The 25,635-nt window shown below is 37.2% G+C and overlaps 1 protein-coding gene and 1 pseudogene across 3 annotated transcripts in view; both read right to left on the bottom strand.

Annotated features, from left to right (window-relative positions):
* SETDB2 (SET domain bifurcated histone lysine methyltransferase 2) overlaps positions 1 to 25,635 on the bottom strand; it is a 74,369-nt gene that overhangs the window by 5,199 nt on the left and 43,535 nt on the right. For 2 of the 3 annotated variants that reach the window (XM_017670762.3, XM_017670763.3), the window contains 6 exons: positions 22,607 to 22,776; positions 8,430 to 8,646; positions 7,829 to 7,928; positions 6,243 to 6,336; positions 3,434 to 3,771; positions 412 to 500 (listed from right to left, as the gene is read on the bottom strand). In XM_017670762.3, the coding sequence (XP_017526251.2) occupies positions 412 to 500; positions 3,434 to 3,771; positions 6,243 to 6,336; positions 7,829 to 7,928; positions 8,430 to 8,646; positions 22,607 to 22,776 (1,008 nt within the window). The remainder of the gene's footprint in view (positions 1 to 411; positions 501 to 3,433; positions 3,772 to 6,242; positions 6,337 to 7,828; positions 7,929 to 8,429; positions 8,647 to 22,606; positions 22,777 to 25,635) is intronic. The other variant, XM_073212668.1, reaches the window with a different exon arrangement.
* LOC108403561 (small nuclear ribonucleoprotein G pseudogene) lies at positions 508 to 3,427 on the bottom strand (annotated as a pseudogene).

Here is a 25,635-nt window from a genome sequence, read left to right as displayed (position 1 = left end):
TTTTATTTCAAATCTACTAAAATCCTAAGAAAGAGAAACCTGGCAGTACCCATGAGGAAGGAAGTGTATTTTGCAAACAGTGGAAACCCAGTGATGTGATGAGGTCTGTGGTGTGGTAGTTAGGGATAGTTCATCTTAAAGAAGATAGAGCACTCTATGTCACTTATCCTCTAAATTGAACTGAGTGAGACCTACCATCCTTAGCCCTTTCAGGTATTAATTCTAAGTAGAAATAAGAATTGAAATTTCAGCTTTTCAAAATTATATTGACCAGACACAGTTTGGGTTAATTGAACATTCTAGGGTACCAGATATATTAAGGGATAGAGCACATAGCTTCTTTTCATATTTTTTACTGTTATTTTTAAAGTCACAATTTCAAAATTAAATCATGTAAAAAATATTTCCAACCTGTTGGTGAAGAATGCCACCAATGGAAAATTCCTGTCACGTGTTTCTACAAAAACATTCTGTACCAAAAGATTTGGGCAACAACTATGCTGTTAAAAAAAAAAAATTAAACACAGATGTTAGATATAGCACAAAGTTTAATGCTTTGTTCACTGACGCATTAGAATCCCATTGTTTCCAATACCTCTCACTTGTTTTTGTTTCTTTCCTTTTTTTCTGCAAATATGTAAAATATCATAGCTCATTACGATTCTGTTAATAGTAGGAACCCATTCAGAAAAGCCTTTTCTGACATTTGTAACTTGCTGGTAGAAATGCAAAGTAATACAAACCCCAATAGAAGGTAATTTGTCAATATTTATCATTATCATAAATGCATTTATCCTTTGATTCAGCAATTTCTTATCAGGGAATGTATTTTACAGATGCTTCTGCACATCTATCTGTGTGTAGCATTGTTAAATGCTTAAAAACGTTAAGCATTGTTTTTAACAGTAAAAATTTGGAAAACAACCTAAATGTCTATCTATCTAAAAAGGGCCAATTAAGTAAATATTGGTATATGCACATACTTCTATACAGCTATAAACAAAAACAAAAAGAATGAGGAGTTCTGTTTACTGACACGGAAAGATCTCCAGGGTATATTATTGTTAACTGGGAAAAAAAAGGTGCAGGGTAGTGAACATGCTATCTTTTATATAGGAGAGGGGAAGAAATAAGAACATATGTCTACATTTACTTGTATTTACATAAACACGAAAAGAATAACACGATAGTAAAAATGAGAGTGGGGCGGAGGCATGGTGAATGGGGCACAGTACTTCTCAAGGTTTTTTTAAAAATAAAACTAAGAAATTTTAAATGAAGAATATATAAAACTTGAGTTTTTACATCATAGTCAAATTGGCCCTTAGAGTGAAAGGGGACATACGTAAGCAACTGATTTCTCTGCTAAATACCTTTATTTATCCTTGTTCCAAGGCTTCTAACATACTATTTCTTCCTATTGCTACCACTCCAGTATTGTTCTGTTGCCCATTAGCTGCCATTTCCACACATTCATCTATCACCAGATCCATAAAGGGATAAAATCCCCACAATATCTCTTGGACACGTCTGTCACCATGTAATTTCAGTAACTTCCTGTCCATACAATTTTCCGGTGAGCTGTACTCATGGTGCCTACTTGGCAAGCTTAGAGCTACCCTGAAATAAAATCCCATTTGGCTGTATATACATGTGTATTCAGTATTGCTTTTTGTTTTATTTCAATTTTTAAATCATATGAATGTATTACACCTATGTAGAAAAATAGTGAAAAAAAGAAAAGCCCTGTTTTTACATTTTTCTCCACAAATAAGGCAGGGGCCCAGCTGGTGTGCTGATTGGGAGGGCTGAAATCAACCATATCCTTCTGGTGCAGCCACCATTCAAGCTAACTGACGGAAAAAGATCCCCAATCCTTCTTTAATGGCTCTTTTGACATATTTATGGCTCCTGAAATGTTTGGCAACAGTGTAAAAGTAGTCAGAGTGGAATAGAGAAAACAGTAGTTGGGTGATAGAACAAGGGAGGAGACAATTTTATTCCCTGTTAACCAAGTATTCTCCTAAGTGGGAGAAAGAAAAAAAGAGTCAATTAAGAAGATTCAACTTGCAAGGAAAAGTTCTTTAAAGATTTTCTGACTTAAGAGTATTTTCTGGTGGCAGTCAAATTAAATGTAAAATTATCACTGCATATACGTCTTAAACCATTTAAAGGTTTGAAAGAGGTTTAAGCTTACCTTAAAGGTATTAAATGGAATGCCTATAAGAATCACAAGCCATGTATGCTTTCTTTCCTTCACCTTTACTGTAAGGGAAAAGTCAAGGCTGCCCATCCCACTAATTCCACCCCTCAGATTAAGAAGAAAAAACTAAGGCTGTATACAGGGTTCAGTGTGCTGGAGCAGACTTTCCAAAGGAAGTGTGGAGGGGATCAAAGTTCTCCTCCTTCCATGACACTTCTTCACTCTTCCAGATGTGATAAGCAGGACAGAGTGGAGCCCAAAAAATAGGGGTATATACCAGGGCCTCACTCAGTTCTCTTTCAGGCGGTTCAGGCTTCCATATGGTCCAGTTTGCTGAAGACAGGAGAGAGACTACACAGGCCCTGGGACTAGCAGTTGAAAGGGAATTTTCTTCCTCCCCTGTAGGATTCATAGGACTATATATATTTTGGAAACCACTTGGGGTATTAAGAGGCAGAATAGGATAGGAGTCTAATGGGAAAGCCACAATGTAACTCCAATTCCACCCTACAAAGGAGATATGACCAATAATACAAATTACCCCTCTCTTATGAAGATGACAGGAGTCGTGTCAATTAACCTTAAAATGAGAGGAAACAAAAATACTTGTCTCTATAAATGAAAATAACTCTCATTATAAAAATCCTGAACATACACACAAACAGAAAATGACTATGGTTTGGGAATACAAAGAGAGAAAGTAAAATGCAATATTCTGATAAATGTACTGGTTTTCTGCACTAAATTACTCAAAACATACAGTAAGTAAAACATAAATACCTCCAACTGATTTTTTTGAATAGTCAGGTACATTTCTGAATAAGACCTAATGAATTATATAAGACTCAAAAGAGAAACTTATTCTATGTGTCCTATTGTTATTTTTTCGTAAATAACAAATCTTGAAAATTTTCAATAAACATAGATGATTTTCCTACTAACATTTCTTAACAGTTTTCTTAAGCAAATGTTTACTTTGTGCTAGATACTTTATATATACAATTCATTAATCCTCACAACATCCTATGAGATAGTTATTATGACCTCCATATTATAGAGATGGGAAATAAGCCATAGAGAGGTCAAGTAACATACTTAAGGTCATATAACTGATATTCTGATCCAGGTAGTCAGGCATTAAAAGTCTGTTAATCATATTTCCTCATGATTTTGTTGAGAGGCGTAGAAAAAAAATTGTTTAGAAATGTGAATCTCAGCCCATATACTCACATTAAGGAAGCGGCCCACATTTCCTTCTTTTGTGGCATCCAATAAATACACATTCCCTTTATTGAGCTTCTTTAGAGAATCAGACGAAGTATTCACAGTTTCACTTGCCAACTCTTTATCACAACAGACCCGCTGGTTTTGACATGCTGGAGATTTTTCCTCCTGGGGCTTTTGTATTTGAATTTTAAACTCCTTTACAGTATTGTGATTATCCAATGTGGTTGCTTGATTACCTCTGCCCTCTGATGGAGCTTCTCTACATTTAGTTATATTTATCACATTTGATTCAATCAGCAGATTGTCTTCAGAATCTTCAACTTCGTTTGAGCTTGCATCCTCTAATAAACATGTCGGAAGGAATTGTCAGGAAATACACTTGGCTGAGCAATAGTGCTGAGATTAATAATACAAATTAAATGCTAATTGCTTTATTCATTGTTAATCCTTACAATGGTTAAGGTATATACTACTCCAATTTTACAGATGGAAACTTTGAGACTCTGAGGACTTAAGGGATTCACCTGCCCCACAACAATGAAAAATGGGGTAACAAATCCAAGTATGTCCAGCTCCAAAGCCTGCCTTTAATGAATCTACATGTCGCTTCCTGTTACTAAATTTAATCTCTACTCCTCATAAACTAACTTACCTTTTTTTCAGCTTTGGAAACTGTATGTAGGTATATTCTAAACAGCTGTAACAGAGCAATGTTTAGGGAACCTAGACCTTTAAGACACCAAAGAAAGGCTTGAGAAGACCCGTCAGTCACCTTCTACAAGTCCCCACAGCAATAACTGTATTGCTGTGGGTTTTGTACACATTAGTGTTTAATGTTTTTGTTAGATGTCCATTCAATAATTACACTTTCACAAACAATAATACTTTAGAAGATGAACTGCTTAGGCACTTTTCTTATTCAATAATGGAAATATTCTTTTGAGAATATTCACAAGTATCAATGCATGCCAAATAGAAAAAAATAAAATCATTTATTTTTAAAGTCACTCATGCCACTTAATTCTCAGTGTTGCAGAGAAATTATATTTCTCTAAAATTAATATTCCTGATTTATTCATTATTGTTACTGGCTGGTTGTTCCTACATGTACTATTTTAATCCTGGATAAGCTGTAAGCCATAACTGTACATAACTGATTTTTGTAGTGCCTGTTCTACATGTACAAGGTAGTGGTCAATGAAAATTACAAAGGAACCAAAAGCAATAGTACTCATATGGCTCACATGGAGTAAATGGAGAAGGAATCAGAATATGTCATCACAAAATATGCCTTTCTGACATAGAATTATTTTGAGCTAAGGGCAATTAAACAGCAAATGCATGAAAAGCCATGAAAAGCTCTCTGCCCTCTCCCTACCTGTCTAGAAGCAGGACATAAATTTACAAGATATCATTCATCCCACCAGGAAGGACCAAAGTTAGCCACTGGAGACAATTTTAGACCTTTTATCAGCCTGGAGGCTGAACCAGAGGAATCTACATAATGAACTTCACCAACTAGCCTTTAACTACCATTGAATTCCCACAGATGTGCCTCCCCAGAATTTGCCACCCCTAGTGACTCAAGGTCCTTTTCCTCTATCTTGTTGCTAAGAATTTATTGTTCTTTGGATGAGATGCTAAGTTTGAGTTCCAAGGCACCTCTCTGAGTTTCTCATCTCAGTACTCCCAGGTGGTTACATGTATGATGTAATATGTGATAATAAACTACATGTATGATGTAATATGTGATAATAAACTTCATTTCTCTCTTGTCAATCTGTCTTTTGTCACTTTCATTTACAGAGCCCAGGCTGGACAACCTAACATGAATAGAAGAAATTTTCCTTCCCTATGATGGTGAAATAATTAAAACACATCCCTTTTGTGACAAACTTTTTTTGTCAAAGAGCTGCCTTGCCTTCCCCAATCTCCATCCTTTAAGACCAGGAGGGGAGTTGGGGATGCAGATGCAAATGAGCTGAAAGGGAGAAAGGCAATGGCTGGTCAGTTCTTCAAAAAGAGTCCTCTCTCAGTAATGTCTCCCCATTGAAATGCAAAAGTACCAAAGCCCAGGTTTGTCAGACTGTAATATTAACTATGGCAGGTCTGGTAACACTGAAAGAGACAAACACTCAGGATAGCAACAGTTTCACTTCCTGTTGAGTATCCCTGCAGCAGCATGGGCTGGAACACTGCAGGAGAATGGTGTGTCTTTATTTTTAAAGGAGCCCCAAATAAAGAGTAATAAAGAGTTAGGAAGTAGTTGTTTTGGACAATGCTTCCAAAGCCATAGATGACTATGTGGACTCACTCCACTCCGCTACTTCCTTCCAGGCATCAGGTCACTGTTGGCATCTAGACCAGGGGTCGGCAAACTTCTCTAAGAGGCCTAAGTATAAATATTTTAAGCTTTATGGGCTATATGATCTCTGACTACTCAGCTCTGCTGGTGTAGTATGAAAATAGAGTCAACATATAAATGAGTTTGGCTATGTTCCAATAAAAGTTTATTTATGGACACTGAAATTACAATTCATACAATTTTCAAGTATCATTAATACTATTAAACTTTTCATTTTTTTCCAGTTATTTAAAAAGGTAAAAATCACCTTAGCTCATCATCCATAGATAGTGGACCAGATTTGGCCCACAAACCCATAGTCTGTCAACCTCGGATCTACAGACTATAACTTATAAAGAATGCAGCATGTGTGTTATGATGGAGTCTGAGAAAATAAGTTATAGGTATTGAGCAAGGAAGACAAAAAGGCAGAAATGGCAGGCAATCACAGAGTGAAAGAGAGCTTACGTTTCATTTCCTTGGCTTTACGGTTCAGATATACTTGGATTGGTTTAAATCCATCATCATCTTCTGAGGTGACAGACTCTGAGGAAGCAAACTCCTTAAAAGAAAACAAATAAGATGCCTTTATTTTCTAGGTCAGTAAAAAGGGAACAGTTAATCCTCTTTCCAGTGTCAATCTTCAGAGGTTGTAGCTTTAGATTAGTTTTGAAAGCCTCAAAGCTAGTATCATGAGTCTTTGGCATGCTGGAGCCTTTTTGGTTATGTTTCACTTCTAGGCACTTTAGTAAGCCACAGCTATAAAGACTATAATGACTGTCAAGACATTCTTTAAACACTGAAATTCAAAATAATATTCAAATATATCTGCCTGTATCCCTTAATTCTGATATTAGATCATAAATTTGGTTTCAACTACAAGATGTGCAAAGATAAAAACACTCTGGCTAGTTTCCAGTTCAAAAAAAAAAAAGGTTAAAGGAGTTGCCCTGATGCATTGTAGACACTGCAGCCATTTTATTTTATTTTTCATTTTACTTATTAAGGTATCATTGATATATAATCTTATGAAGGTTTCACATGAGCACCATTGTGGCTACTACATTCAATAAGTATATTATTGAGTCCCTCACAACCCCACTGCAGTCACTGTCCATCAACATAGTAAGAACTACAGTCATTTTAAATAGTAATGAGAACTTTTAATGCTTAGTACAATGCTTGGCACTCAACTAACTGTTCAATAAATGTTGATCATTGTTATTCACGTAAATGGTCAGAATTTTTTGAGCACTTAGTTGGGTGTCAAGCATTGTATTACACAAAATTTCTGATGTTTATCTCGTATACTCCTCTTAATTTTGAGACAGATACTATTATCCTCATTTTACAGATAAATGTAGACATGGAGATGTCACCCAGGTAGTAAGCAACTAAGCTGGATATCAAACAAAGACCTATGTGACCACACGGCCCAGTCTTTTCATAATTATGTAATGCCAAGGAGGTGTCTAAGATATGTTACTAGGCAGAGGGCAAATATTTGCATACCACCTAAGGTGGTTTTTATTTTTCATCAACAAGCCTACTGTGAATTACCATTATACCTCCCTCTGTTCTTTTCCCTTCACATTCCTCTGCTTCTAAGTTACAGTCTCTGATTAGTAATACTCAGCATAATTCAGACTGAAAAATATGCCTTCGTTAGGTAAAATGTTGCTTTCTGGATGATCCTTTCATTAGGCTGCATCTCTTCTTTCTCCTGTATCTCAGAACCTTTCTCTTACTATGTACCACCGTAAGTGTTCGAACTTCTACAAATTCCCAGAACTGGACAGTTCTCGGGTCTCAGTGGAGCACACTCGTCAGATCATGATGAACATTCTCCTTATATATCTAAGTTGGGAACATGCCAACCACCATGGAGGATACTAAATAAATAAAACATGGTCCTAATACTTCAATGGTATGCCTATTATAAAACAACAAAGAAATCTTACACATTATTAATTAAAACAAACAATGTGAACTACTAAGTAAAAGAAAGATGAGATAATGTTCTCAGAGGGGCCCCATCTACATTTTGCACTTACCATCTTTTTCCCATTGTGCTGAATAATGGCAGTCTTGGCTTTATGACTTTTAATGACTGAGTGAGGCTGAATTCTTGAAATACTGTTACATTTCATTTCTCTGAAAAGCATGAAAAGCTATTCTTAGATCACTAAAAATTATCTTTATTGGACCTTTAAATAAAGAAGCATCATTATTACTTAAATATTCATTAGATATTAATACAATAACATCTATGCCCATCTTGCCCTAGATGAAGTAAATATAACCATATTTTAAAGTCATTTTTGAAGTATGTTGAGAAAAATGAAGACAACTTATGAAAAATAAAACCTGAAAATAAAACTGTTTTAGAAAATAAAAAGAATTGCAAAAGTTACAACATCCACAAAGAACCTGACTGAAGTCATAAGGTTTTTAAAGAAAAAATTCCAGAAATGGAACACTAAGGAAATAAATTATGTGGGCTAGATTTTAAAATCTAAGTATCCTAGATTTCTCAGTGTTAAATTTCCAACTGTGAAGCAAGTTGCTATATATATATATATATAAATGGGAGAGACACAGGAGTAGAGGGAAAAGTAAGAAAGAGAAAGACTGGGTTCTTAAGATCTTACTCACAGGACAGGTTTGTTAGTATAATTACTGAACTCTGGAGGATGTTCTTTATTCTCAGCACTTCTAGGAGGTGTTTCCAATTCTAATGAGATTATTTCAACCTCACAATCTGCAACTTCTATTTTTCTCTTTTTTGAAATAATATTTTTCATAGTCTCTTCTTTTCCATTTTCATAAACAGCATCAGGTTTCTTAGTGTTAGATCTGCTTAGTAATCTTCCTGCAAGAAAAAAGTAAACAAGTTTAATAAGACAAAAGGGAACATAACTGCTAAGCAACCAACAGGACTCTCTATTACTAAAGAACCCTGTAAAGTATACCTTTATTACTAGGATGAAGATAAACACACGAAGTCATCCAGAAAATTACTACAAGGAATAATAAATAAAACACCAATAAGATTTTCATATCTTCCAGTATATGAAAAAATGTAGGGAATCTAAAGACTTGGGAGAAAAAGATGGCAGACTATGGGAGGAGGACAAAAATGGCAGCATGAGAGGTGAGACAGAGGCTTCCATCTAAAACCACATATAATATGAAAATGCAATTAATACAAGGAAAGAGGAAAGAGGAAAGAGGGCTGCACCAGACTCTGTGAGAATAAACCTCACAGAACATGGTAACATATCAAAGCCATGGCCCGAAGGACCCAAGCCCTTCCCCCACCCCAGCTCACCAGAGAGAGGAAGAGAAACAGAGCTGGAAGGGAGTGGAGGCCTGGGACTGCTGAGCACCTAGCTCTGGAGATCTGCTCTAGGAGCACACACCTACATTACATGGTGCTCTCATGATCAGTGGAGTTAGAAAGCTAAGACAGGCAGAATACCTTGAGAGACTGAGATTCTAGGCGCTTGAGGAAAACAGGGATCCAAATCTGGCTGCTCTGGGACAAAAGAAAGGTGAGCAGTCTGAGAGACTTCCTAAAAGTGAGAAGACAGCTAAAGGGGCAAGGATTGCACAAAGCTTACTGCTTAGGAGAAAGGACAGGTAGACAAAATTGTCCGGGTGCACTATGCAGAGCAGGTTGGGAACTTTCACGATCTTAGGCGCTCCAGCCCCTGGCTGGCTATGCAGCTCCAAGGCCCACTCTCCATGATATGCAGCCTGCTGTGCCTTCCTCCCGCACAGCCCGCACCTGGCTCGCAAACTGGCAAACCCTTCCTCAGTGTTAGGCCAGCCAGAAGGAAGTGCCGACGAGAGTAGCTACAAACACAAAGCACAGAGGCTTATACCTGTGTTCTTTGCCCAATGGTTCTGGCAGTGGGCACAGGCATGGCAGCCAGAAAGCAGAAAACAGCTCCTTCCTCCCCTGAGGTATGAACACCACTCCCCTGCAACCCCCAACATTGCTCCAGGGGCTGAGCAACACAAGAGAGTAGAGCTTTTGGGCACTAGAGGGCGCCACATACAAATATGAAACATCAAAGGAATCTGGTTCAAAACAAATTATAAATACACCAAAGAAAGATTCAAATGAAATCAACCTCATGAATCTTCCTGAAAGAGATTCCAAAATAAAAATCATAATCATGCTCATGGAAGTAGAGAAAAATATTCAAGAACTCAGGAATGAATTCTGGTCGGCGATCCAATCATCACAGAATACAGTATCAGAAATGAAACATACAATGGAAGGATTTAATAGCAGATTAGATACAGTGAAGGAGATGATAAATGAAACAAAAATTAGAGAAGATGAATACAAAGGAACAGAGGCACAGAGAGAAACCTGTAAGGTTACAGGTCAGAAGGGAGGGCATGATATATTTAATGCAATGAAGCAGAAGGGCCTCAAACCAAGAATACTTTATCCAGCAAGATTATCATTTAAATTTGAAGGAGGGATTAAACAATTTCCAGATAAGCTAAAGCTGAGAGAATTCACCTCCCACATACCGACTCTACAGTGTATTTTGGAGGGACTGCTATAGATGGAAGTGTTCCTAAGGTTTAATAGTTATCACCAGAGGTAATAAAACCACACTAAAGGAAGCAGAACAGTTAATTACTAAACAAATGAAAACTTAAATCAACAACCCCCAAAGTCAGTCAAGGGATAGATAAAGAGTACAGAACATTGTAACTAATATATGAAGAATGGAGAAGGAAGAAAAAGGAGGACAAAAAAAGAACCTTTATACTGTGTTTGTAATGGCATACTAAGTGAGTTAAGTTAGACTCTTAGACAGTAAGGAAGTTAACCTTGAACCTTTGGTAAATGAAACTAAAGCCTGCAATGGCAATAAATACATACCTATCGATAAACACCAGAAATGTAAAGGGTCTTAATGCATCAATCAAAAGACATAGAGTCACTGAATGGAAAAAAAACAAGACCCATCTATTAAGGATACCAAAAAAAAAAAAATCCCCTGGACACACACAAAAAAACAAGACCTGTCTATATGCTGCCTACAAGAGACTCACTGCAAACCCAAAGACATACTGGGTTGTGAAGGGATGGGAAAAGATATTTCATGCAACTAATAGGGAGCAAACAGCAGGAGCTGTAGTACTTATATCAGACAAAAAAGACTTCAAAACAAAAAGACAGTCACAAGAGACAAAGGACATTACATAATGATAAAGGGGTCAATCTAACAAGATATAAAACCATTATAAATATCTATGCACCCAACACAGGAGCACCTATGTATGTGAAACAAATACTAACAGAATTAAACGTGGAAATACAATGCAATGCATTCATTCTAAGAGACTTCAACACATCAGACACTCCAAAGGACAGATCAACCAGACAGAAAATAAGTAAAGATATAGAGGCACTGAACAACACATTAGAACAGCTGGACCTAACAGACATCTATAGAACACTTCACCCAAAAGCAGCAGAATACACATTCTTCTCAAGTGCACATGGAACATTCTCAAGAACAGATCATATAAATCCTTGGTAAATTAAAAAAGATTGAAATTGTACCAATCAGTTTCTCAGACTACAAAGATATGAACCTAGAAATAAATTACGCAAAGAAAATGAAAAATCCCACAAACACATGGAGGCTTCACAACATGCTCCTAAATAACCAATGGATCAATGACCAAATAAAAACAGAGATCAAGCAATATATGGAGACAAATGACAACAATAATTCAACACTACAAAATCTGTGGGATGCAGTGAAGGCCGTGCTAAGAGGAAAGTATATTGCAATACAGGTCTACCTCAGGAAAGAAGAACATTCCCATATGAACAGTCTAAACTCACGATTAACGAAACTAGAAAAAGAACAAATGAGGCCCAAAGTCAGTAGAAGGACAGACAATTAGAGCATAAATAAATAAAATTAAGAAGAATAAAAGAATCAATGAAAGCAGGAGCTGGGTTTTGAGAAAATAAACAAAATAGATAAAATTGATTGGCAGACTTATCAAGAAAAAAGGAAAGTCTACATAATAAACAGAATCAGAAATGAGAGAGGAAAAATTGCTACAAACAACACAGAAATACAGAATTATTAGAGAATACTACGCAAAACTGTATGGTAACAAACTGAATAACCTAGAAGAAATGGACAACCTTCTAGAAAAATATAACCTTCCAAGGCTGACCCAGAAAGAAACAGAAAATCTGAACAGCCCAATTACCAGCAACGAAATTGAACTGGTAATCAAAAAACTACCTAAGAATCAAACTCCTGGAAAAGATGGCTTCACTGCTGGATTTTATCAAACATTTAGTGAAGACCTAACACCCATTCTCCTTAAAGTTTTCCAAAATGTAGAAGAGGGGGGAATACTTCCAAACTCATTCTACGAGGCCAACACCACAGTAATACCAAAACCAGGCAAAGACACCACAAAAAAAGAAAATTAGAGACCAATATCCCTGACGAACATAGATGCAAAAAACCTCAACAAAATATTAGCAAACCGAATTCAAAAATATATAAAAAAAATCATCCACCATGATCAAGTAGGATTTATTACAGGGATGGAAGGACAGCACAATATTAGAAAATCCACCAACATCATACACATGAAGAAAAAGGAGAACCACATAATCATTTCCATCAATGCTGAAAAAGCATTTGACAAAATTCAACATATTCATGATAAGAAATCTCAACAAAATGGGTATAGAGGGCAAGTACCTCAACATAACAAAGGCGATATATGACAAACCCATAGCCAACACCATTATTAACAGCAAGAAGTTGAAAACCTTTCCTTTAAGATTGGGGATGCCCACTCTCTCCACTTTCATTCAACATAGTTCTGGAGGTCCTCGCCACAGCAATTAGACAACACAAAGAAATAAAGGGCATCCAGATTGGTAAGTAAGAAGTTAAACCATCACTGTTTGCAGATGACATGATATTGTACATGGAAAAACCCTAAAGACTTCACTCCAAAACTACTAGATCTAATGTTTGAATTCAGCAAACTTGCAGGATACAAGATTAATACACAGAAATCTGTTGCATTCCTATACACTAATGATGAACTAGGAGAAGGAGAAATCAGAAAAAGTTCCATTCACAATTGCATCAAAAGAATAAAATACCAAGGAATAAATCTAACCAAGGAAGTGAAAGACCTATACTCTAAAAACTACAAGACACTCATGAGAGAAATTAAAGAAGATACCAATAAATGGAAACACATCCCATGCTCATGGATAGGAAGAATTAATATTGTTAAAATGGCCATGCTACCTAAAGCAATCTACACATTCAATGCAATTCCTATCAAAATACCAAAAGCATTCTTCAATGATCTAGAGCAAATCATTTAAAAATTCATATGGAACCATAAAAGATCCCAAATAGCCAAAGCAATCCTGAGAAGGAAGAATAAAGCTGGGGGGATTTTGCTCCCCAATTTCAAGCTCTATTACAAAGCCACAGTAATCAAGACAATTTGGTACTGGCACAAGAACAGAACAACAGACCAATGGAACAGACTAGAGAGCCCAGATATAACCCAAGAATTTATGGTTAATTAATATATGATAAAGGAGCCATGGACATACAATAGGGAAATGACAGCTACTTCAACAACTGATGTTGGCAAAACTGGACAGCTATATGTAAGAGAATGAAATTGGACTATTTTTTAACCTCATACACAAAAGTGAACTCGAAATGGATCAAAGACCTGAATGTAATTTATGAAACCATAAAACTCTTAGAAGACAACATAGGCAAAAATTTCCTGAATATATACATGAGTAACTTCTTCCTGAACAAATCTTGAGCAAGGAAAACAAAAGCAAAAATGAACACATGGGACTACATCAAACTAAAAAGCTTCTGAACGACAAAGCACACCATCAACAGAACAAAAAGGCATCCTACAATATGGGAGAATATATTTGTAAATGACATATCCGACAAGGGGTTAACATCCAAAATATATAAAGAACTCACATGCCTCAACATCCAAAAACCAAATAACCTGATTAAAAAATGAGAAGAGGATGTGAAAAGACCATTCTCCAAAGAACAAATTCAGATAGCCAACAGGCACATGAAAAGATGCTCTATATAACTAATCATCAGGGAAATGCAAATTAAAACCACAAGGAGATATCACCTCACACCAGTAAGGATTGCCAGCATCAAAAACACTAAGAACAACAAATGCTGGTGAGGATGCAGAGAAAGGGGAATTGTCCTATACTGATGGTGGGAATGTAAGCTACCATTGTGGAAAGCAATATGGAGGTTCCTCAAAAAAATACCATTTGACCCAGGAATCCCACTTCTCGGAATTTACCCCAAGTATACAAGTTCTCAGATTCAAAAAGATATGCACCCCTATGTTTATTGCAGCACTATTTACAATACCCAAGATATGGAAGCAACCTAAGTGTCCATCAAGTAGATAAATGGATAAAGAAGATGTGGTACTTATACACAATGGAATACTATTCAGCTATAGGAAAGAAACAAATCCTACCATTTGCAACAACATGGATGGAGCTGGAGGATATTATGCTCAGTGAAATAAACCAGGCAGAGAAAGACAAGGGCCAAAGGATTTCCCTCATTTTGGAGTATAACAACAAAGCAAAACTGAAGGAACAAAACAGCAGCAGACTCACAGACTCCAAGAAGGGACTAGTGGTTATCAAAGGAGAGGGTGGGTGGGGATGGAGGGTGAAGGGGAGTGAGGGGTTTTATGTTTAGTACACATGGTGTGAGGGGTCATGGGGAATATAGTGTAGCACAGAGAAAGTAAATAGTGAATCTGTGGCTTATTACTACACTGATGGACAGTGACTGCAATGGGGTATGGTTGGGGACTTGATAATATGGGTAAATGTAGTAACTACATGTGAAACTTTCATAAGAGTGTAAATCAATAATACTTTAAAAAATCAAAAAGATGCCAGAGTAGGAAAGCAAGGTGAAAACCTCCTCCCTAAAACACATAAAGGATGAAAGTACTGCAAAATAACTAACCCAGAAAACAACCTGAAGACTGCAGAACAGAGCATCTACACCTGGGGAGAAGAGAGGACCACATAGAAAAGACAGATTGGCAGAGCTCCCATGGAGCAGGACCCAAGCCCTCCTTCCCCTATCCCAGCCCACAGGCAGGAAGAAGAGGAACAGAATGGAGATGGGATAGGAGCCCAGGAACTCAGCACATCTGCCCCTGAAGACCTCCTCTGGGAATGCAAGTCCACATTACATTGGGTCCTGGTGATTAGTGGGGCTAAACACCAGGGACAGGTGGGCCACTCTTGGAGGTTGAGACCCCAGCAACCTGTGGAGTATAGGCATGTTCCACTGCTCCTGAGACCCAAAGCAGAGGCAGCAATCTGCAAGACTTGCCAGTAGCGGGAGAGGTACCAGAGGGGTGAGGGTTGGACAGAGCTCAGGAGATACCTCCCCAGAACCCTTTTGGCCCAACAGGTCAGGAACTCATAGAAGCCTCAGATGTTCCATCCCCCTTGCTGGCAACTCAGCTATAAGGCACCTCCCTGTGCACACTGCTTGCAAGCCAACCCACTCAGTCGTCCAGAAGCAATATCAGACTTTGCTGCCTGGTAGGCAGAGGGAGATTCTCCCAGCTTTCTATGCCCCGTTTCTGCCCAATTGAGTAGATGCCTACAGGAGGCAGCCCAGAGAGCTCATTCCTTTCTGCGGGTGTCCAAGCCCCATGCTTTGCATCACACTCTGCCTCAGAGCTGCAAAACAGCCCAGCCCACCCCATTAAACCTGCAACTCCACCATTGCTGAAGGGCAGGCAGAAGGCAGACCGTCTACAGTGATCCCAGCAGAGGCCTCTGCTCTTGGCTGAAGCAAACCGCTGGTGCTGCAGAGTCAGATCACTACCAGCAGGCAGACAAACAGGAGGCCCACCCATTGCAAACCAACAGCAACAGGGGCTCCTGCAAAGTACAACCAGGTACTGGAGAGTAAAGAGTCTTGGGCTCCTGGGCATTATAGGATGCCTCCTTCATAAAGCTCTTACTCTACAGGACAAGAAGCACAGTAGAGTCATCTAATACAAAGGAAGAAACACAGAAACTCTGACAAAATGAGAAAGCAGAGGAATATGTTTCAAACACAACTACAGGACAGAACCCCAGTAAGAGGCTAAATGAAATGGAGATCACCAATGTTGTTGAAAAAGATTTCAAAGTAAAAGTCATTAGCATGCTCACTGAGTTACAGAAGAGTATTCAAGATCTCAGGAAGGACTTCAATAAAGGTATAGAACAGCTGAAAAACAGTCAGTCAGAGGTGAAGAATACAGTAAGTGAAATTAAATATACAATGGAGGGAATGAATAACAGATTACTGCAAACAGAGGAGACAGCCAATGAGATGGAAATTAGAGAACAGGAATACAAGGAAGCTGAAGAACTGAGAGAAAAAAGGATCTCTAGGAATGAAAGAATGATGAGAGATGTGTGACCAATTCAAACGGAACAATATTAGCACAACAGGGGTACGAGAAGGAGAAGAGAGAGACAAAGGGATAGAAAGTCTCTGAAGAAATTAACTGTGGACAACTTCCCCAATCTGGGGAATGAAAAAGACACTCAAGGCATGGAAGCACAAAGAGCCCCTGACAAAAGGAACCCCAGGAAGACACCACCAAGACATAATAATTAAAATGGCAAAGATCAAGGATAAAGAGAAAGTATTAAAGCAGCCAGAGAGAAAAAAAAATTACTTATAAGGGAAACCCCATCAGGCTATCAGTAGACTTCTCAGCAGAAACTCTACAAGCCAGAGGGAATGGCATGAAATATTTAATGTACTGAAACAGAAGAAATTTCAACCAAGATTCCTCTAGGCAACAAGATTATCATTTGAAGCAGGGATTAACCAATTTCCAGATAAGCAAAGGCTCAAAGAATTTATAATAACAACTAAATCAACATTATAGGATATGTTAAAGAGACTGCTATAGATGGGTATGTTCCTAAGGTTCCAATAGCTTTCACCAATGAAAATAAACCCACACTAAAGGTAGCAGACCAATTAATTACCATGCAAGTATGAAATGAAAACAAATCAAAAGAAGCAAAATCAACTATACACAAAACAAATCAAGAGAAACACAAAAAGTGCATATTATAACACCTAATACATAAAGTGTGGAGGAGGAAGAAGAAAAAAAAGTACCTTAGACTGCGAAGTAGAGTAATTAGCAACTTAATAAAGACTATTACATATAGTAAGGAAGCTATCCTTAAACCTTCGGTAACCACAAAACTAAAGCCTACAACAGATACACAAAAAAATTAAAAAAGAGAAATCCAATCACAACACTGAAGAAAACCATTAAATAACAAGAGTATACAAGAGGAAGAAAGGAACAGAGAGGAGCTATAAAAATAACCAGAAAACAATTAATAAAATAGCAATAAGTACATTCCTATCAATAATTACCTTAAATGTAAATGGACTGAATGTACTAATCAAAAGACACAGAGCAGCAGAATGCATAAAGAAACAAGACCCATCTATATGCTGCCTACAAGAGACTCATTTCGACCCAAAGACATACACAGACTGAAAGTGAAGGAATGGGAAGATATTTCATGAAAATTACAGGGAGAAAAAAGCAGGAGTAAGCAGTACTTTTATCAGATAAAACAGATTTCAAAACAAAGAAACAAACAAGAGACAAAGAAGCACATTACATAATGATAAAAGTATCACTCCAACAAGAGGACAACCATTATAAATACCTATGTACTCAACATAGGAGCACCTGAATATGTAAAACAAATACTAACAGAATAAAAGGGGAAATAAATTGCAACACATTTGTTTTAGATTTTAACATACCACTCACATCAATAGACAGATCAACCAGATAAAAAATAAATAAGGAAGAGAGGCATTGAACAATGCATTAGATCAAATGGACTTAACAGATATCTACAGAACATTCCACCCAGGATAGGATAGACATTTTTCTCAAGTGTACATGGAAAATTCTCTAGAAGAGCACATAATAGGCTACAAAAAGAGCCTTAATAAACTTGAAAAGATTGAAATTTTATCAAGAAGCTTCTCACACCACAGTTGGTAAGAAACAAGAAATAAATCACACAAAGAAAACAAAAAAGCCTACAAATACATGAAGGCTAAATAACTTCTAAATAATGCTTCTAACTAATCAGTAGACCAATGAAAAAATTAAGAGATCAAGCAATACATGGAGACAAACGAAAACAAAAGCTCAACAGCCCAAAATCTGTGGGACACTACAAAGGTGGTTCTAAGAGGGAGGTACACAGCAATACAGGCCTACCTCAAGAAATAAGAACAATTCCAAATAAACTGTCTAAACTCACAATTAAAGAAACTAGAAAAGAATAAATGAAATCCAAAGTTAGTAGAAGAAGGGACATAATAAAGATCAGAGCAGAAATAGAGAAGAGTAAAACAAAAGATTAATGAAATCAGGAGTTTGTTCTTTGAGAAAACAAACAAAATAGATAAATTCCTAGCCAGACTTACCCAGAAACTAAGAATACACACATAAACAAAAATCAGAAAAAAGCAGGAAAAGTCACAATGGATATCAGAGGAATACAAAGAATTATTAGAGAATACTATGAAATTATATGCCAATAAATTGGACAACCTAGAAGAAATGGACAACTTCCTAGAGAGACACAACCTTCCAAAATTGACCCAGGAAGAAACAGAAAATCTGAACAGACCAATTACCAGCAGTGAAATTGAAGTGGTAATCAAAAACCTCCCAAAAAGCAAAATATCAGAACGAGATGGCTCCACAACTGAATTCGACCAAACATTTAAATAAGAGCTCATACCCATCCTTCTTAAAAGTATTCCTAAGAGAAAAAGAGGATGGAATACTTCCAAATTCATTCTATAAGGCCAGAATCACTCTAATACCAAAGCCAGGCAAAGACACCACAAAAAAAGAAAATTATAGACCAATATCACTGATGAACATAGATGCAAAAATTCTCAATAAAATAGTAGCCAACAAAATTAAAAAATAAATCAAAAGGATCATCTATCACCATCAAGTGGCATTTATTCGAGGGATGCAAGGATGGTACAACATTTCTAAATCAATCCATATCATACACATTAACAAAAGGGATAAAAAGGTACATGATCATATCAATATAGGCTGAAAAAGCATTTGATAATATATAACAGCCATTCATGATAAAAACTCTCAACAAAATAGGTATAGAGGGAAAGTACCTCAACATAATAATGTACAACAGTGGTTCAACAGTTACCCATATTATTAAATCTTCAACCCTTCTAGTGCAGTTATTATCTAGCAACACAGAAAGATGTTACAGAATCTTGACTATATTCTCCATGATGTACTACCGTCCCCCATAAGCAACTTGTATTGTGATGGTGAGTAATTGTGCCTCACACACCCAGCCACCCACCCCATCCCCTCCCCCTTGGTAGCCACTAGTCACTTTTCAGTGTCTATGAATCTACTGCTATTTTGTTCATTCTGTTTTGCTTTGTTTTCCACAAATAAGTGAAATCATATGGTATTTGTCTTTCTCCACCTGATTACTTCACTGAGCATAATACCCTCCAGATATATCCATGTTGTACATTTGAAACCAATATGATTGTATTTCAATGATACTTCAGTAAGATTGCATTTCCCTGATTATTAGCAATGTGGAGCATCTTTTCATATTTCTTCTCTGGAGAAATGTCATATATGTCCTTTATTATGTTGAGGTATGTACCCTCTTTACCCATTCTGATGAGGGTTTTTATTATGAATGGCTTTTGAATTGTGTCAAATGCTTTTTCAGCATCTATTGAGATGATCATGTGGTTCACTCATTAATGAACTAGAAAAGATAGTACTAAAATTCATGTGGAATCAAAAAAGACCCTGAATAGTCAAGCAATGCTGTGAAAGAAGAGGAAAATTGGAGTTATTAGGCTCCCTGACTTCAAGGTCTACTACAAAGCTACAGTAATGAAAACAATTTGGTACAAGTACAAGAACAGACCTATACCAATGGAACAGAAGAGAGGGCCTATACATGAAACCATGCATATATGGTCAATTAATATTATGATAAAGGAGCCATGAATATACAATAGGGAAAAGACAGCCTCTTCAACAATTGGGTGTTGGGAAATCTGGAGAGCTACATGGAAGAGAAACTGGATTACTGTCTAAGTTCATATGCAAAAGTAAACTTAAAAGTATCAGAGATCTGAATGTAAGTCATGAAACCATAAAACTCTCAGAAGAAAACATGCAAAAATCTCTTGAACATATTTATGAGCAAGTTTTTACTTGGACACATCTCAGACAAGGGAAACAAATAAAAAATGAACAAGTGGGACTACATCAAACTAAAAATTGCTTCTGTACAGCAAAGGACACCATAAGCAGAACAAAAAGGCATCCTACAGTATGGAGAATATACTTGTAAATGACTCATCTGATAAGGGGTTAACATCCAAAATGTATAAAGAATTTATACTTCTCAACACCCAAAAAACAAATAACCCAATTCAAAAATGGGTGGAGGGCCCGAACAGAAACTTCTCCAAAGAAATACAAATGGCTAATGTACTGCCACTGAAATACAGGCACATGAAAAGATGCTCCACATCACTAATAGTCAGGGAAATGCAAATCAGAAAACCGCAATGAGATATCACCTCACACCAGTTAGAATGGCCATTATCCAAAAGACAAGAAATAACCAATGTTGCCAAGGATATGCAGAATGTGAACCCTTCTACACTGTTGGTTAGAATGTAAATTGCTGCAACTGCTGTGGAAAGCAGTATGGAGGTTCATCAAAAACCTAAAAACAGAAATACTATTTGATCCTGTAATTCCACTTCTAGGAATTTACCAGAAGAAAACAAAATCCTCGATTTGAATACCCCTATGGTTTTTGGCACATTATTTACAACAACCAAGGTATGGAAGCAACCAAAGTGCCCATCAGCAGATGAATGGATGAAGAAGAGGAGGTACATATACACAATGGAATATTATTCACCCATAAAAAGAAAAGAAATCCTGCTATTTGCAACAACATGGATGTATCTACAGGGTATTATGCTTAGTGAAGTAATCAGGTGGAAAAAGACAAATACTGTACGATTTCACTTATTTGTGGAATATAAAAACAAAGCAAAACAATGAACAAAATAGCAGTAGATTCATAGACACTGAAAAGTGACTAGTGGCTACCAAGGAGGAGGGGTTGGGGTGGGTGAGTGGGGAGTGTGAGGGGGATAAAGGGGCACAATTATTAACCATCACAATATAAGCTTGTCATGGGGGATGGTAGTACATCATGGAGAATATAGTCAATGATTCTGTAACATCTTTCTATGTTGCTAGATGGTAACTGCACTAGAAGGGATGAAGATTTAATCATATGGGTAACTGTTGAAACACTGCTATACATTTGAAGCCAATATAAGATTGTATATCAATGATATTTCAATAAAAAAACAAAGAGGGATTAGATTTAAAAAAAATTTGTTTCAGATAAAAGAGATTTAGCTACAATAATATAAAACAAAAACAGATCAGAAAACATTCTAGAAAATGAGAGGTGAACTCTAGTCTTTAAATTGCAGCTTTGTGTTTAAAGTAAAAAATGCTTTATCATTTAAAACCTATACTTTTTGTAAACTGATCTGTTTAATATGTGCCTATTGTTCTCATATTAAGTCCTAGTTTAACATTAAAATCTTAGACTATCAAGCCACAGTTAACAGCTGGATCAGAGAGATACCTCACGAGAAACACGGAAAAGCCAATGATATTTCCTGGCCACCATTTAGCATTTAATAGCAACTGACTTTCATCAGTGTTATTTTGAGAGAGATAACGAGGCAAGTTTTGTAGTAGTATGTGCGTCTGCAAGTGGTAGGTGGGTAGGGATCCAAGGGTGACTATTCTGAATTCTGACCATTAGTGCCCTCACTAAACTAAACCTGGAATTTCAGATGAGGAGGGTTACTCTGGTCCCTGCTGTCTTGCTGCCAAGGCTCAGTCCAGCACACTTCCCTTAGACTGGCACTGGATTCATGATTTCCTAACCTTTCTCATTTCAAAGTATACACACCAAGTACGGATTTTTGCCTGACACTCTGAGGTAAGCGGTTGAGACTACTGAAGACCAACATGTCTGGCCTGAGAACTGTGGCCCCAAAGAACCAGTAATTGCACAATTGTAACATAGTGGTCAGGAAGTTTTGCTCAGTGGGCAACTCTCTTGAGTCTCCAAAATGCACTAAGTTGCCTTGAATCACTGCCTGAATCATCACATGCAGGTATTTATTACAAACTTAACTTGTTAGATTTTAATAGCTCAAAACACTGAACAAGATAGTCTCTGATTGATAATCTTTACCATAGCAAGTCATTTACTTATCCTATTTAGTTTTCTCACCTTACTGCAAACACTGGTAGTTATGGAGACAAAAAAATGTGTCTCATCCAAAAGCCCAAGTTTTATCTCTGCATTTTTCTTTTCTGGAACATTTCGTACCTCCTAAGACATCTCATCCCTTCAGAGCTCAATTGCCTAGGCACTTGCCATCCTCTGATGCTCCTCCTGTATGTGTTGCTCTTGGCCTTGCTGAAAGATCTCTACAGCCTAGCTAGTAAAATGGAGATTCAGAAATGTAATACTTAATATAGAGCAATTTAGAAATAAACCTTTGTTTTACCTGAATAAATGCAAACAAATGTCCCTCTGTCAATGTCATCTAGGCAGCGTACTCCCCATCCCTTCTTCTCAGTTTTGAACACCTGCAACCTCACTTGAGGTCCATGCTGGACAAGTCGGTTTTGACACATTTGTCGATTACACTTGCATAACAGGCCGCATTCATAAATGCTGTCAGTAAAATATGCCAAGAGAAAATCAATCCGACATCCTAAAAGCAAAAGCAGTTTCTACTGCTATCTCACTAATAATTACCAAAGGAGGCAGACTAAGCATGAAGCCTCCTGGTGACAGCATGCCTGAGTTCCCATCATAGCCCCCGCATTCACCAGCTGTGCAAGCTTGGATGAGTTATTTAACCTTAAAGTGCTTCAATTTTCCATTTCTAAAGTAAAGATTATATGTACCTACCTCACAAGTTGTTTCATGGAGACTAAATGAGTCAGTATTTACAAGGTGCCTGAGACCTACCTGGTACATAGCAAAAGTTAGCTTTTAAAAATGTCTAGGAATTTCTAAGAAGGAAATGTCTGGGAAGGGAAAATCTAAGAAGAAAAATTTTGTTTCTGTGAATTTTTTTTTATATATACCATTACATAATTTCAGACAGCTTTCAATACATTTCTTATTTGGTATTATTAATGTACAATTAATTACATGAGCAACATTATGGTTACTAGACTCCCCCTATTATCAAGTCCCCACCATGTACCCCATTACAGTCACTGTCCATCAGCATAGTAAGATGCTATAGAGTCACTACTTGTCTTCTCTGAGCTATACTGTCTTACCCCCTACATTATGTGGGTGAATAGTAATGCCCCTATCTCCCCCTTATCCCTCCCTTCCCACCCATCCTCCTCACTCCCTTTCCCTTTGGTAACTGTTAGTCTACTCTTGGGTTCTATGAGTCGGTTGCTGTTTCGTTCCTTCAGTTTTTTCTGCTCTTATACTCCACAGATGAGTGAAATCATTTGATATTTGTCTTTCTCCACCTGACTTATTTCACTGAGCAGAATACCCTCTGGCTCCATTAATGTTGCAAATGGCAGGAGATTTGTTTTCTCCTTATGGCTGAATAATATTGCATTGCATATATGTATCGTATCTTCTTTATCTGATTGACATAGGTTGCTTCCATTTCTTGGCTATTGTGAATAGTACTCTGATAAACATAGGGGTGCATACGTCTTTTTCAAACTGGGCTTCTGCATTCTTAGGGTAAATTCCTAGGAGTGGAATGCCTGGGTCAAATGGTATTTCTATATTGAGTTTTTTGAGGAACCTCCATATTGCTTTCCACAATGATTGAACTAATTTACATTCCGACCAACAGTGCAAGAGGGTTCCCCTTTCTCCACATCCTTGCCATTTGTTGTTGTCTGTCTTTTGGATGTTGGCCATCCTAACTGGTGTGAGGTGATATCTCATTGTGGTTTTAATTTGCATTTCTCTGATGATTAGCGATGTGAAGCACCTTTTCATGTGTCTGTTGGCCATCTGAATTTCTACTTTGGAGAAGTGTTTGTTCAGCTCCTTATTTTCTTTTTGTTTGTTGAGGTACATGCATGAACTCCTTATATAATTTGGATGTCAACCCCTTATCAGATACGTCATTAATGAATATATTCTCCCATACTGTAGGATGTCTTTTGGTTCTACTGATGGTGTTCTTTGCTGTACAGAAGCTTTTCAGTTTCATATAGTCCCACTTGTTCATTTTTGCTTTTGTTTCCTTTGCCTGGCGAGATATGTTCATGAAGAAGTCGCACATGTTTATGTCCAAGAGATTTTTGCATATGTTTTTTTCTAAGAGTTTTATGGTTTCATGACTTACATTCAGGTCTTTGATCCATTTTGAGTATACTTTCATGTATGGGGTTAGACAATAATCCAGTTTCATTCTCTTACATGTAGCTGTCCAGTTTTGCCAACAACAGCTGTTGAAGAGGATGTCATTTCCCTGTTGTATATCCATGGCTCCTTTATAGTATATTAATTGACCATACATGGTTGGGTTTATATCTGGGCTGTCTATCTGTTCCATTGGTCTGTTGTTCTGTTCTTGTGTCAGTACCAAATTGTCTTGATTACTGTGGCTTTGTAGTAGAGTTTGAAGTCAGGGAGTGTACTTCCCCCTGCTTTATTCTTCCTTCTCAGGACTGCTTTGGCTCTTTGGGGTTTTTTGTGGTTCCATATGAATTTTAGAACAATTTGCTCTAATTCATAGAAGAATGCTGTTAGTATTTTGATAGGGATTGCACTGAATCTATAGACTGCTTTAGGCAGGATGGCCATTTTGATGATATTAATTCTTCCTATCCATGAGCACGGGATGTGTTTCCATTTATTGGTATCTTCTTTAATTTCTCTCATGAGTGTCTTGTAGTTTTCAGAGTAGAGGTCTTACACTTCCTTGGTGAGGTTTATTCCTTGGTATTTTATTCTTTTTGATGCATTTGTGAATGGAATCGTTTTCCTGAATTCTCTTTTGGCTAGTTCATCGTTAGTGTATAGGAATGCAAAAGATTTCTGTGTATTAATTTTGTACCATGCAACTTTGCTGAATTCAGATATGAGATCTAATAGTTTTGGAGTGGATTCTTTAGGGTTTTTTATGTGCAACATCTGCAAACAGAGAGACTTTGACTTTTTCCTTGCCTATCTGGATGCCTTTTATTTCTGTATTTGTCTGATTGTTGTGTCTAGGACCTCCAGAACTCTGTTGAATAAAAGTGGGGAGAGTGGGCATCCTTGTCTTGTTCCCAATCTTAAAGGAAAAGCTTGAAGCCTCGCACTGTTAAGTATAACATTGGCTGTGGGTTTGTCATATCTGGCCATTACATGTTGAGGTACTTGCCGTCTATACCAGTTTTGTTGAGTTTTAATCATGAATTCATGTTAAATTTTGTTGCATGCTTTTTCAGCTTCTATGGAGATGATCATGTGGTTTTTGTGCTTCTTTTTGTTGATGTGGTGGATGATGTTGATGGATTTTCGGATGTTGTACCATCCTTGGATCCCTGGGAT

This window comes from Manis javanica, chromosome 9 (assembly GCF_040802235.1).
Source record: "Manis javanica isolate MJ-LG chromosome 9, MJ_LKY, whole genome shotgun sequence".
Lineage (NCBI taxonomy): Eukaryota > Metazoa > Chordata > Mammalia > Pholidota > Manidae > Manis > Manis javanica.
This window is presented reverse-complemented; position numbering and strand designations above follow the sequence as displayed.